The sequence below is a fragment of the Nyctibius grandis genome, chromosome 14, assembly GCF_013368605.1.
Source record: "Nyctibius grandis isolate bNycGra1 chromosome 14, bNycGra1.pri, whole genome shotgun sequence".
Classification (NCBI taxonomy): domain Eukaryota; kingdom Metazoa; phylum Chordata; class Aves; order Nyctibiiformes; family Nyctibiidae; genus Nyctibius; species Nyctibius grandis.
In genome coordinates, this window is record NC_090671.1 from 1,722,252 (window position 1) to 1,737,031 (window position 14,780).

At 54.1% G+C, this 14,780-nt stretch overlaps 1 protein-coding gene across 4 annotated transcripts; it reads left to right on the top strand.

The window, feature by feature from the left end:
- The first annotated feature begins 1,202 nt into the window (after positions 1–1,202).
- LOC137670018 (coiled-coil domain-containing protein 157-like) lies at positions 1,203–14,574 on the top strand. 4 transcript variants are annotated; one of them, XM_068412577.1, is made up of 9 exons: positions 1,203–1,729; positions 2,544–2,715; positions 10,502–11,210; positions 11,508–11,585; positions 11,942–12,129; positions 12,275–12,442; positions 12,655–13,095; positions 13,345–13,418; positions 13,740–14,574. In XM_068412577.1, the coding sequence occupies exons 1-9, from the start codon at positions 1,482–1,484 to the stop codon at positions 13,810–13,812; spliced, it is 2,151 nt and encodes a 716-aa protein (XP_068268678.1). In that variant the 5' UTR covers positions 1,203–1,481; the 3' UTR covers positions 13,813–14,574. The 4 variants fall into 4 exon arrangements, with proteins under 4 accessions (XP_068268678.1, XP_068268676.1, XP_068268677.1 ...); XM_068412575.1 differs by having other exon boundaries at positions 13,496–13,822; XM_068412576.1 differs by having other exon boundaries at positions 10,505–11,210; positions 13,496–13,822.
- The last annotated feature ends 206 nt before the right edge of the window (positions 14,575–14,780 follow it).

Sequence of the window (14,780 nt, forward strand, 5' to 3'; positions counted from 1 at the left end):
ATCAGCCCTGCTGAGACACAGTCACAGGGAACAGAGTAACAGGGAAGGGACAAAAGTGGAAAGCGCCAGGAGCAGGAGGTGAGCCAGAACACCCACGAGGAAGGCCATCAGCAATACAAAGGACCACAAACAACAAAATCCACAGGTCAGCTTCTTTGAGAGAGAGTAAACCAACACTGTCATAGAGAGAAGATAACAGAGCAGATCCACTCCCGATGGTGTTTCTCTTGCACTAAGCTCAGGTTCTCGCAAAATTCCAAACTTCAGACGGCCTGAGACCTTTGCAGTTTAGTCTCAGAGCATTAACTAATTCACCACTGCCCGTGTTTACTTCTTTACCTGTAAAAGAGGTATTATAAAAGCTGGTGATGCATTCTTTCTTTAGGAAAACAGAAACAGAGAGTGTGAAGTTCAACATCAACTACTGTAGTCAGGCACAAGGAAGAAAAACATGCGTTCCATATACATGTGCTGGCTCCAGGCGGGCTACTGTCATTAAAGAATGAAGGCTGGGAGCCACTGGGCATTGCTTCATAACAATACGAGCTCAAGAGTCAGCAGTCGTTGAAAAGGCAAAGAGAGATTCAGGACAGTTTAGAAAAACAACACAGGACAAAAGAGAACACACTGTTCTCCTCTATTTCAAACCCACAGTACGGCCACGCTGCACGCAGCTTTGCTCCCTCCGATTCAAAGACACGGTAGATGAAGGGAAAGGGAAAAGCAAGACACAGATCACAGACGTTTCCAGAAATTACCCAAACTCAGAGTTATGTGTGAAACTCAAAGTTATATTTTACTTGGTTTGGTTTAATTATGTTTGGTTGTGTATTGACTGATGTGGTGCTTATCCTAGTGATTGCACGGACTATATGAGTTCAGGACTCCTTCCATAGGCAAGTCCTTTAGAATCCCTTGGAGTTCAGTTTGGGCTTGTTGCATGCGCTGTTTTGTAGAAACATTTCCTTTATTTTCCTGCCAGAAGGATCAACTTCCCCTTAAAACACGGAGTAGGAAATGTTGCGCGCTGCGCATGCGCGGAGGAACGGCCGGCCCCGGCGGCGGGCTGCGCTCGGGGCGGGGAGGGGCAGAGCGCATGCGCGGTGGGAAGTGCCATTAGCGCGCCACGCGGAGGGGAGCAGAGGGAGCGTACCATTGCGGGGGGGCGGGGCCTCCGGGAGCGTGGCCTGGCGGTTGCCAGAGCAGCGGCCGTCGGCACTGGCCGTTTGGCTCCTGTCGCCGCGACCCCGCACAGCCTCGGCTCGGCGCCTCCTCACCCCGGGACCCGCCCGGCCCTCCTGGGGTCCCCCAGGGGCCACTGTGCTGGTTCCCCCTCAGCGACCTGTCCCCTGTACGGCTGTCCCTGCGTCCCGGGCATGGTGGCCCTGTCGCAGCCTGCAGTCCGTCCCCCCCCAGGCCTGGTGCCACCCCCCCAGGCCTAGTGCCACCTCCCAGGCCTGGTCCCCCCTCCCCTCAGCAGCATGGCGCACCTCCTGGGCGACCCCGGCTGCATGCAGAGCCTGCGGGCCGACCTGGGGGACCTGCAGGCAGCCATCGCCGATGTCTCGTCCCGGGTTGGGGCCGTGCGTTTCCCCTCCTGGAAGTTCCCCCATAAAGTATCCTGCGACCTGGACCTGCCGGCGCTGCTGCAGAGGTACAGCTACACAGAGAACGACCCCGAATACAACCAGTACTCGCACGTGATGCTGCTGGAGCTGGTGACAGACAGGTGAGAAGGCAAAGCCAGCCCCAAGCACCCCTCTGAAAAGCAGCTTGGCTGGCAGAGCGGCTCCTTCCCCCCGCAGGGAAGGGGGACAGTTGTGTGTCCAGCCCGTGGCCAAGTGCTTTGGATGCTTATTGCCCTCCAGTTTCCACCACGAGCAGTGCGCCAGCACCTCGGCCTCGTGCTCTGGCAGCTCTACGCTGAGTTTTAAAACCCAACTCCTTTCCCTGCTCAGAGCTACCAGCACAAATGCTGGCCACAAAGGAGCAGAGCAAGCCACTGCTGTGCCTGGGAGCTGAGGGCACCTGGGCACATGAAGGCAGGCTCCTTGAATTGCCCTCTGAAACCTTGGAAACACTCAGACACAGCTGCCCCTACAGAGCAGGGAGGCCAAAGGGCCTTTCTCAATCTGGGTGAAATAAATACAACTCCCTTTTAAAAGATGAGCCATTCCCACGGGGCTGTTGGCCCGAACAATTAGGGTTTGAGAGCGGCAGCCCCAAATCTTTCGGGACAGCTTCACTGCAGCCTCTCGGAAGCGGTAGCTGCGAGCAGCGTGCGCAGCCTGCGTCCCGGCAGCTGCGGGAGCATTTTCATCCCACCAAATCCTGCTCCGTGCAGTCATTCAGGCTGGGGGGGGATCACGGAGCACTGATACCCACCCTCCTTTGCCAGACTGCCTCTGTGCAGGGGATGGGGACAAGCTCCCTCGCCTCGCCACTGGCCCCTCAGGCCCGCTGCGCTGTTAAACGCCACGGGCCCTCGCCCCATGACAAATACTCCGTTGCTCTAAGCTGTGTTTCGTTTCTGTGGAAAAAAGGCTGCTGCTGCTGCTTCAGAGCTTCACGGGCTACGCAGAGAACGTGCTGAGCGAGCGAGCCGTCCCCCCGGCGCAGGCGGTGGGGCCCTGCATGTCTGCGGGGCTGACGGTGACGAGGTACTGGAGCAGCATGCTGAAACTGGGAGCCTCCTACCAGCAGCTCCTGGCTGAGGTGAGACATTTGGGGGCCCTGACAGCCCATGAGCTGAGTGCGGGGTCACGGAAACGGCCCTTGCCTCACCCCTGGGATTGGGACCGTGCTGAGCTCACGGTCCTTCTCCAGGACACCCCGTGGCACATGCGGTGGCCATGCCACATGTGCTCCTGGCTCACGACCCTCCGAGTGCTGACCCGTGTGTCAGACAGGACACATCTGTCCCACGCTGTCCCCCTCCCAGCCTCACAATAATGCCTCTGGCGTAAGCAGGAGGCAGCGCAGGAGGCGTGAAAGAAGGGTCGGTCAGAAGGGGAGCCGGGGAGCAGGTGTCAGTGCTGCGGCTTCCCCTCGTGAAACCACAGCTCCCCTTGCGGCGGGCGGCAAGGAAGGCACAGGCTCTGAGATCGAGGATGCAAGGGCCTGAAGCCGAAAGGCCTAAGGCCTTTTATTGTTATGCTACTACCCTATTTAACTGCTACAATGCAGGAGCCAGACTAGGCAGTTCAAGATAACATCAACATTCACACGCTGAGCACTCATCACCCATCCTGGGAAGAGCCCACAGTGTCCTGGGCTCAAAACATCAACAACCATTCCCTGTTTTCAGCTCTGTGTTCAGAACTGACCTTCAACACATGTTTACTTCTTTCATGCCTCAAAAAGCCCTGTGAACTGGTCTCGGCTCCTTTATCTTAGAAGCAAGCAAAAACTATTCTCAGTGCAGTGTTCCCAAGCAAATCTTATGCTCCCCAAGTAAAGCACAGCTCTTTGCAGGCTGAGGGTCTTCCACATTTCCCCCTTTTTTGTTTATTCGATGACAAGGGTGGTCATGATGTGGGCTTCAGCTTTTCAGAGTCCTCTGATTGCAGACCAGGTAAAGTGAAGAACTTGCAAACCGAGAGATCTCTGAAGCAGCACTCGGGGCAAAGGCACACAAGCAGGGACGCAGGCACCGCGGAGTTCAGTTCCTGCTAGAGAGAGAGCGAGAGAGACTCCGGGCCCGCCGCCCTCGCCTGCACACCAGGGATCTCTGGCAGGCGGCAGCCCTCCGTCACGCCCCGATCCCCCCACAGCAGGGCAGGAATCCCAGGCATAAACCATCAGGTGCCCCTGAGCCTCACCACAGGCCCACGCCATCCGAATGCAGATGCTCTACTTGTCCAGCACACAAGACTAAACAAGTCAGTAGCACGAGATACGTGTTCCTCGACATCCCAGGTGCAAGCCACCCGAGCGTGCCCACAATCCTCCTCGCCAATCTTCCGCTATATTCCCACATTCCACCCCCTCGCTCATGAGACCGCTTCTCCTGGGGAGTGCAAAGCTGGACGTGCACATTTGGCTTGTGGAGTGTAGAGCAGAGTAATCTACAGAGGCACACAATAAATACATGTAGAAAAAGGAATAAACATAGATATCTATACAATAATGCTGTAGCATCACTAATTACAAAGAAGGGCCAAAGATAAACAAGAGTGTGAACAACATCCCTGTAGTGTCCAAATTTACTTGATTCACACATTCTGGAAGAGATAACTGCTGTGAGAACCAAAAGAGTATCTTCTCCTCAGAGCCACCTGCATGTGTCAACAGAAAGGCCTTAACCACGCTTGCGTGGAAGCGAGGTCACACAGCAGACAGCACAACTATGGGGGGACCACGACCACCAGAGACCACCCAAGACCCCTCGCAGCATGCTACTTGCGTGCTCATCCAGTCATTTCAGCATTCCCCAAGTAATGCCCGGTGTCGGGTTGACTGTTCTACGTCGCTTGCGTGGTCCCTGTGCTTTCAGCGTCTGCATTTCTGGTACCGGGTTCTGGTTGTGGTTTCTCCAGCTCATGGTATGGCTTCACGCATCTCGCAGGTAGCCAACGAGGACCTGTTGGGAGTAAAACACAAGCATATCCCCTCCCCCATGTCAACAATTCTACTGATCCACGCCAATCAGTTGGGCCTGGCAGATCTTTATACCAAACCTTAGGATTTTGTGTAAAGGGAACTTTACCCTGAAAATGTCGTTCCACTGCCGTGGTATCTAATCGACATGATGACCGATTTAGAAAGTTTAAAGTGAACACAGCCATATCTAATTGTTCTTGAGGAGCTGTGGCTACACTCGCCCGTTTTTGTTTTTGCAACATGTGTTTCAAGTTTTGATGTGTCCGTTCAATTATGGCTTGTCCGGTGGGGGCGTGCGGGATACCTGTAACGTGAGACACACCCCACTGTTGTAGGAATAAGGCCGCTGCTTGAGATACATAGGCAGGTCCATTGTCTGTTTTTATTTGTTTAGGGAGGCCCATAAGTGCAAAGCACCTTGTCCAATGTTTCTTAACATCCTGAGTCCGTTCCCCTGTAGCTGCAGAAGCAACAACATAACCAGAAAAGGTATCCACAGTAACGTGAACATACTTTTGCCTGCCGAAAGGTGGATAATGTGTAACATCTGTTTGCCAAATTTCATTAGCCTTCAGTCCCCTGACATTTACACCATCATGATAAGTTGCAGTATTATATAGTTGACAATCGTTACATGCCCGAATAATATCACGAGCCTGCGTTTTTGTCAGAGCAAATTCTTTCTGTAAACTGCGAGCATTTTGATGGAAAAAGGAGTGAGATAATTGTGCATGTTGAAATCGTTGAGTAAGGGAGGATGATGTTATGGGCAAAACAGTGTACTTATCAGCTACTGCATTCCCTTCTACCAGAGGTCCTGGCAAGCGAGTGTGAGACCTAATATGAACAATAAAGCAAGGATGCTGTTGTTGCTGAAGCAGAGTTGCAATAGCAAGGAAAAGTTTATACAGCTCTTGATTGCTAATTTCTTTGATAAATGCAGCTTCTAAGCGGTTAATAGCGCCAACAGCATATAGTGAATCTGATACAATATTAATAGGTTCGCTTGCAAACAATGTCAGAGCTAAATGTATTGCAGACAATTCAACAATCTGAGTGGACGCTTCCACAGTACTGATGTGTGTTGCCATTGTGCCTTTTCTTTCCAGGCCACTACGGCCTTCTTTGTTTTACCTGAGCCGTCTGTAAAAACCGTTTTTGCATTTGGTATAGGGTGAGGCACCATCACTCTCTGTGTTTGTAAACAGAGGGAAGGTAAGGCAAGGCTTGCAAGATTTTATTCTGTGGCAAAGTAAATTGGATATCATTCAAATAATCAGCCAGAGCAGCCTGAAATTCAAGGCTGTCCCTCATCAGAGTAATGTGCGTTTCCTTATGAAAGGGTAGGTAAATAATGTCAGGGTCTCGACCTGTCAGCTGCTGTATCCTGAACCGTCCTTTCTGAATCACCATAATGACCATCTCCAAAGGGGTCGTAATTGTTTTTGTAAAGGTGTGTGATAAGAAAATCCATTCCAGGGTCACTAATTGCTGTGATTCTGTCAATTGAGCAAATAGCCCATAAGGCTGGAATTTCGTGTGAATCACAAAAAATAGAAGTGGCAAATGTGAGATTATACGTCCTGCTTGGGAAGTTGTAAGTTTTTGAATTACCAATGCCAATTCCTGTTTTGCTTTGTCAGAAAGGATTCGAGGCGAAGTTAAATCTGAATCCCCCTTCAAGGTGTTAAACAGGGTACTTAACTCTTCAGTAGAAATACCCAGCACAGGACGAATCCAATTAATTGTCCCTAATAGTTGCTGCAAATCATTTAATGTAGAGATATTGTTTACCAGACGAAGTTTTTGTGGTCATAAGGTTCTGGTAAACAGTAGCCATCCCAAATACTTCCAGGGCGGTTCTCTTTGTATTTTTTCTGGGGAAATATGAAGCCCAAATTGTTGTAAAGAGTCTTTTAGATGATTTACAGTTTTCATCAGTTCTGTGTCAAAGCTGCAATGAGAATGTCATCCATATAATGGTAAATCAGAGACTGTTTAAAAACACTTCGAGTCGGCTCTATTGCAGCAGAGACCACTAACTGCCAAATTGTGGGACTGTTCATCATGCCCTGTGGGAGAACCGTCCGTTGGTACCTTTTCATAGGTGCCTGATTATTAATCGAAGGTACAGAGAAAGCAAAATGTGGCTGATGGTCAGGATGGAGAGGTATAGTAAAAAAGCAGTCCTTCCAATCAATTATATATAACTGCCAGTGAGAAGGGATCATTGCTGGCCTGGGTGTGCCTGGCTGTAAGCTCCCATAGGCTGCACTACTGCATTGACAGCTCTAAGATCCTGCAGTAATCGCCATTTGCCAGATTTCTTTGGTATCACAAATATAGGGGTATTCCAAGGACTAGTTGAGGGTACGATATGTCCAGCCCTTAATTGTTCATTTACTAATTCCTCTGCCCGTTTTTGTTTCTCCCCGTTAAGGGGCCACTGATTTACCCAAACTGGTTTTGTTGTTAGCCAAGTCAGTTTGAGCCAGGGTAAGAGATCAGTGACCCTTGGGTTAAATGCGCCATCATAGCTGACAATACAATACCCCACTGAGCTAAAAGATCACGTCCCCACAATGTAAAAGGAACAGAAAGAACAAAAGGAACTAAGGCTGCTGTTTTTCCTTCAGGGCCCACCACACACAGAGTATGTGCACTTTGCAATGGAATTTGCAACCCTCCTACTCCATTCACAGCAGCAGCGACTTGTTTAAGAGGCCAATCTGACGGCCAGTCATTTTTGCTGATGATGGACACGTCTGCTCCGGTATCTAACAGACCTGTGAATAACCGTCCATCAATTTTTATTGTGAGCACAGGCCGATCATTAGTTACCTTTTGATTCCACAACACCTGTGGTGTGTTAGTACTGCCAAATCCTCCTGTGCCACGTGGATGTGGGTTCGCCGCCGGCACAGTATATGGTATCAATAGCAACTGCGCCACACACTGACCTTTAGGTATAAAACAAGGTGGTTCTGATGTCCACAACATGATTTTAATTTGGCCCATAAAATCTGAATCAATAACTCCTGGTATGACAAATACATTTTGCTTTCCCACAGAAGAACGACCAAAAATTAATCCTACCAGTCCCGAAGGGAGAGGCCCATATACATTGGTATCTATGATCTTAGTCCTTTTATCATTCAATTCTGTATCGGTGGCTGAGGCCAGATCCAACCCGGCGCTGCCGGCTGTGCTGGCAACGAGTGCTGAGACTGTCTGTTTATCGGATTCTCGCACTGTGCATGTGCACAACAGACCCTGTTGTGTTGGGGGGCATCGGGCCTCGCGCCCCTCCTCCAGTTTCCCTGCATGGGATTTCCATCCTTATCAAACCTTGATCGACACTGATTGCTCCAATGATAGCCCTTTTCACACTTAGGACATAATCCTCTGGGTGTTCTAGGTCTGTTTGATCCTTTCTGCTCATCTTTTTTCTTTACTGTCAGCTTTGGGCAGTTCTTTCTAATATGTCCCATTTGATTACACTCAAAACATTTCATTTCTGCTCGTCCCACAACGAGTTGCTGAGCCAAGGCACTTGCAAGTAAAGTAGCTTTATGCTCCTCAGAACCCACGTTCTGACAGGCTTTAATAAATTCTGCTGTACTTTTGTAAGAGGTTTTTAGAGGGCCTAAAATTCTCTGACAATCTGCATTTGCATTTTCATAAGCCAATTGTAATAACAGCGTTTCTACTGTATTTTCATCATCAATCTGCCTGCTCAGTGCTGTTTGTAAACGATCAATAAATGTAACATAGGGTTCTTGAGCTCCTTGCCTGACTGCCGCAAAAGAGGGCTGGCGTTTCCCTGCCTCCGGAACGCGTTTCAGGCACTTTAAAGCCAATGCAGAGACCTGCTGTAAACGCTGCCGAGGTAGCCGTGCCTGTACCTCTGGTGTCTCACACTGATGAATTCCCAAATATTCTTGCCTATTTTCCAAAGTGTCTGCAGAAGCAGCCTCCTGGTACTCTGCCAGCCACACTGAATACTGTGCAGGTGTTAAAATCATCCGTAAAAGTGACTTCCAATCATGTGGAGTCATAGTATAGGATTCCCCAATGACTCTTACTAAATTTGAAGTATAGTTACTGTGCAAACCATAGTCTCTCACCGCAGCCCGTACTTCCTTAATCATTTCATAACTAAGGTAGCGATACTCAGGAGAATGATTTGGACGGTAGAGTACCGGCATCGCCGTCAGCGTGGCAAAATCTCCTTTACGAGCAGCTTCTTCTCTACATTTTTCTGCCAGCGTTTTGTATTTCGTTACACGAGACTCTGGTGCCTTTTCAGCAAAGCCAATAGGTGGCTCGGCAGACGCAGGATACGGAGGAGCTGTTGGTGTTAACTGTGCTCTGCCCGTAGCTGCTGCCGCTGCTGCTGCCGGCTGCGAGACCCCCCGCGCCAAAGGGCCGGCTGCAGCCGTTTCTTTTACCGATGTTAATGGTGGGTATAACTTGGACTGTATGTCTGGATCTGTGAAATCAAGATCGTAAGGATCGTCTGATTCTCCGGAGACTGTTTCATATACAGGCTCCTGTTGCTCCTTCACATCCACTAAGGTGTTAACAGGAGGGGATGCCAGAGATTGCAAATACTCCTCTGCAGGCTGGAGTGCAGAGAGTGCTGTAAAAACAACCCTCCACGTTGCTCCTAAATCCTTTAGAATATCAGACTGCAACGTGTTCCGTTTTTGTATTTCTACTCCCACTTTTGCCCAAATCTTTGCATCGTAAGTCCCTGATACAGGGAACCAGGTACAGTTGTCTTTGATCCATACTAATAACTGCACCAATTTCGCTAATTGGACCTTATAGCCCTGTTCGCGTAATATACGCTGTAATACCTCAGTGTAGAGCTTATGCTCTTGGGAACTAGCCTGTCCCATGTTTATTGCGATCGCGGAACTCACTGATTCTGGGGACTCTCCGGTCCTGGGGACTCACTCTCCGGTCCTGGGGACTCACTCTCCGGTCCTGGGGATTCTCCGATCCTGGGGACTCTCCGGTCCTGGGGACTCTCCGGTCCTGGCGCGTGCTAGCCCCTGGCAATCGTTCGATCAGAGTCGCCGCCGCTTCTTCGTTAATCTTCAACCTTGTTCGGGCGCCATTTGCGGCGGGCGGCAAGGAAGGCACAGACTCTGAGATCGAGGATGCAAGGGCCTGAAGCCGAAAGGCCTAAGGCCTTTTATTGTTATGCTACTACCCTATTTAACTGCTACAATGCAGGAGCCGGACTAGGCAGTTCAAGATAACATCAACATTCACACGCTGAGCACTCATCACCCATCCTGGGAAGAGCCCACAGTGTCCTGGGCTCAAAACATCAACAACCTGAAACATTCCCTGTTTTCAGCTCTGTGTTCAGAACTGACCTTCAACACATGTTTACTTCTTTCAGGCCTGAAAAAGCCCTGGGAACTGGTCTCGGCTCCTTTATCTTAGAAGCAAGCAAAAACTATTCTCAGTGCAGTGTTCCCAAGCAAATCTTATGCTCCCCAAGTAAAGCACAGCTCTTTGCAGGCTGAGGGTCTTCCACATCCCCTGAAGCAGCAGTGGCTGAAAAACTGCCTGGCAGCTTGTAAAACTTCAATTCCCCTGTGCCCTGGGTCAAGGACTGGGAAGCAAATTCATTTGGCCTGTTAGCCATGGGCTTTGGCTGCGATGGAGCACTGTGATCAGGGAACCCAAGCGCTCGGTAGCCGTCCTCCTCTGGGCTCTGGGCACTTCTCCCAAGAGAAGGGCTCGCTGCCCTCGTTACCCCTTGGCTGCACCGATGTCCTGTGCCCGTGCTTCACGCCGCTGTGTTTGGGCTCTTATGGATCAGTTGCAGCCGACTCTGTTTCACCTGAGCCCTGGTTTTGTTCTGTGCTCTCTCCACCAGAAGAAGGCTGGCACGAAGGAGATGCCCACAGTGCCGTCCGCTCCCCACGCGAGGAAACCCAAGAAGCAGCACCCGAAACACAGCTTGCCTGATGTTTTGGAGTTAAGAGAATCCACAGAAGCTGCCAAGTCCACTCCTCTGTGCCCGTCACCAAGTGCCCGTGCACCAGACAGCGACGCCTCGGGCAGCTCCCTGCCCAGGGCTGCCTGCAGCACGGCCGAGAGCAGCCGCAGCATCGCCACGCAGACGGCTGGGTCATCTCTGGGACCCTGCGACACCTGCACCAGTGCCCAGGCCGGCCTCCGTGACATCGGCAAAGCCATCACCAGCATCTGCCAGAGCCAGAACATCCCCTCGGCTCTCAGCAAGTTCCAGGAGAGGGTGGAGGAGACCACAGCGACAGTGACCCTCTCTGCAACGGACGTGAGCTGCTGGGCCTCGGAGCAGGGCAAGGACCTCTCCCGCATCAGCCAACACCTCCAGATGCTGCTGCAGCAGGTCAAGCCGCTCAAGGCTGAGCTGGAAGAGTCGCAGAAACAGAAGGAGGAGCTGCGCAAACAGGTTGAGGACTTCTCCCGGCTGCTTCAGGCGCAGAAGGAGGCTCGAGCGCAGCAGAGGGAGGAGGCTGAGCGGAACCTGCACGTGAAGAACAAGGAGCATTTAGAGGCTGTAGCCAGGCTGGAGCGGGACAAGGACGACCTACGGAGAGGTACAGCGCTGTTCCCAGCACCCCCTCCCAGGCCCATGGGTGTTGGCAGCAGAAGCACGGAGGCTGTGCTCAAATCTTGGTCCCACTACCACGAGCGGGGCTTTTGCCCCGGTTTTGGGGCCGTTCCCCGCTGTGAGACTAACCCCAGACAGCGGGAGCTGGTTGCCCACGTCCTCTCGCTGCCTCCCCCGTGCTGAAGCACAGCACGATGTGGTGGATGAAAAATGCTTTTGCTGCCTCCTTGGTTTAGTTTCTTTGAGGAGCTGTTTAACGAGTAGAGTTTTTGTGCTGCTTTAGGAGCTGCTCTGCTGGAAGAGCGATTCTGCGCCTTAAAGGAAGAGCTGGCTGCGAAGCAGGCTGCTGTGCAGGAGCTGGGTAAGGACCCCCGGGGCTCACCCAGCTGCCACTTCTCTCCCCCAGCCCCGCTCCGCTCTCACGAGCGTTTTACACGCACGTAACTCCCGGCTCCCCCAGAAGCGGTCGGGTATAGCGCTGGTGGGAACGCGGGGGAGGACCAGCCTCCTTCGTTGCGGTGCCCAAACATCACCCAGCACCAGAGTGGGCTCGTGCTGGTGCTGGTGGAGGTTCAGGGGGGTCGCAGCCCTCCTGTCAGCCCTGCCTCCCCCCTCGCCAGGGCCTGCACAGGGTGTGGGGGCCCCTTCAAAGCACCTTAGCTGGGAGCTTCTCCCCTCTCCTGCCGAGCGTGGGCCAAAGGTGCTGTGTCTCCCCAGAGGTGAGCAAGACCACCTTGCTGGAGGAGATGAGCACGATGGTGGCCAGGAGCCGGGTGCTGGAGCTGGAGGAGAAGGTGCAGCTGCTCAGCAGCCAGCAGGAGAGCCTGGGCCAGGAGCTGAGCACCACCACCACCCAGCTGGAGAAGGAGAAGGCCAAGGTGGAGAGCGTGCTGAGGCACGAGGAGGTACGGCCGGGCCCGCTCTGCCCTGCTCTGCACCCCGCAGCGTGCTGTGGGAGCGGGCTGAGCTCGTGGGTGCTGCTGCCCGGCGTAAGGGCGGTGCAGAGCGGGTGCAGCAGCAGCCCCACGCAGGCTCCCCTGCCCCGTCCAGTCCCTGCAGGCCAAGCAGAGGGTCCTGCTGCAGCACCTCGACAGCCTGGACCAGGAGCGCGAGGAGCTGCAAGCCAGCCTGGGAGCGGCCGAGGAGGACAAGGCCAGGCTGGCAGAGCAGCTGGAGGAGAGCCGGGAGCGGAGCGGGCAGCAGCTCCGGGCGCAGCAGGTCAGTGTGTCCAACTCACACAGGGACCTTACAGCCGAGACCCCGCACGTTGTCACTGTCCCCTTGCATGGGACATCCTTATCACAGAAGGAAAGGGAGGGAGCTTTCCCTGGGGGGTCTGAGTACTCCCGTGGGCCTCCCCCAGACTCTACCGTCCCGAGCTTTGGGAGAGCGGTTTGCAACCCTCACGGCCTCTCTGCTGTGCCGTACAGGAGCTGCTGGACACGCTGCAGCGGGAGAAGCTGAGCCTGGAGCAGTCCGTCTCGGAGCTGCGGGCGAACGTCTCCAGGCTGCAGGAGCTGGCGCGGGAGCTGAAGGAGCGGGAGAGGCTCCTGGTGCTCTACCCCGAGCTCCCGGGCACTGCTAGTGTGCCCTGGTTGGGGCAGGCTCCTGTCCAGCTGGCAACCGCCCCGCTCGGGAGGCAGGAGGGCAGCTGCCAACCCCTCCGAGCAGGCAGGCAGCGGCAGGCTGAGCTCCCGCTCGTGCCGCCAGGACGTCGTGTTCTGTCTGCAGGTACCGGGAGCTTGACAGAGGAGATGGAGAAGCAGCTGCAGGCCAACAGCATCCGGATCAGCGTGCTGGCGGAGCAGAACGCGCGGCTCGGGTCTGCGCTGGCCAAGGTGAAGGCGGCTGCTGAGCAGGGTGTGCTGAAGGTGAGGCTGCACCCGCGCCAGGGCGAGCTGGGTGCCACGGGGGAGAGGGGTGCATGTGCAGCTGAACCGGGTGCTCCCACTTGATGCCCAGGGCTGGTTCCCAGCTCCTTTACATGGGCCCCGCTGTGGCCCTTGTGCCACCGTCCCACCGCCTCCAGCTCAGCGGTGACGGCCGCCCAGGGCAGATGCCGAGGGGTGTGAGTGGAGCTGAGCGCGGGGGGAAGTTTCACCCCCTCTTCTCTTCCCCAGCTCATCCCGCAGACCCAGCCGCGGCCTCGGGTCAGCCCCCAGTGTGGCGGGGAGGCCGGCGGGCAGGACGCAGGGTGAGTAGGACCCCGGAGGAAGGGGCTGGGGAGCTTCCCTCTTCTTCCTGCCCTCTAACCGCTCCCACCGCCCGCAGGCAGCCGAGCTGCCGAGGCGGCAGGGACTGCGCAGAGGAGGCCCGTCAGGGAGCTCCCAGAGGCCAGCTGCCAAAGCTGCTCTCGGTAGAGCCCACGGGCAAGGCCGGACCCTGCCTCTCGCTCCTGGGTGACGGGCTGGTCCCCGTCCCCCCCCGCTATCCAAGAGCGAGAGGCAGAGCGTGTCCCCACTCCTTGCGCCGCATCCTCGTCCCCCGCAAATAAATTCTTGTGACACTAACGCAGAAACACAGCGTTCAGTGAGCAGCCGCCTGCCCTGCCCCGTGGGACCTCGTCACCTGGGCTTTGTGCATCGTGAAGGCGCGTTCCCTCGGAGAACCCGGTCTCTCTGCCTGTCCCGCTGAGCCTGCACGGGGAGGAAGGCCGGGGAGACGGTCCCTCAGCAGCTTTGCCACGGCTCAGCTACCAGCCGACTTCTGGCTGTGCCATCGCAGGCAGGCGAGGAGCCCTTGGCTGGGGGGAAACGCTCCCTGGGCGTGCGGAGCAGCCCCTGCGCACTCAGCTGAGCCTGCGATTGTGGCGAAATCGTGTCCTGTGGATGAACTTTGCTTATTATAATCTCATTATAATACCAAAACACACCTCCATCCCAAAAGTTGCCCGCCTCCCTCTACCCCCTGAGCACGCTCTCCGAATGTTTCTTAGTCTGCACCTTTAAATCAAAGCGAGAGAATTTCGCACCAATCAAAAATCAAGGTCTGTATGACTGGAGTCACTCAAGCTCCACCTAAACACAGAAAATAGTCTAAAAAACCCTTAAGAAAGAGGCAGGGTGGGGGAAGATGCCATCGCTGAGAAGTCAGGGAGCCATCGCTGCGGACTCCGGGAGCAGTCGCCGGGCTGAACCTCTCTTCCCCACCCACAGGGACGCCTTTGGGTAGGACTCGTACACTTGGTTATACCAGGTGCTTCCCCGGGAAACTCAGAAATCGAGCTGGTGTTTGGGATCCCATTAACAGCGCTACAGAGCCATCCTGCAACGTATATTTGTCCATAGGTACCTCAGCGTGCTCTGCAGACAGCGTGTTCAGCACCAGCAACCTAAAACAATCTGTATCTGTTGCTCGAATAAATTCCCTTCACTGGGGAACCGGTCGCGAGGGCTTTATTGCGGTGGGCGCGCCCAGATTTACGGCACAATCTGGACCCGTGGGAGTTCTCATGACCCACTGCTCATGGTGGAAACTGGAGGGCAATAAGCATCCAAAGCACTTGGCCACGGGCTGGACACACAACTGTCCCCCTTCCCTGCGGGGGGAAGGAGCC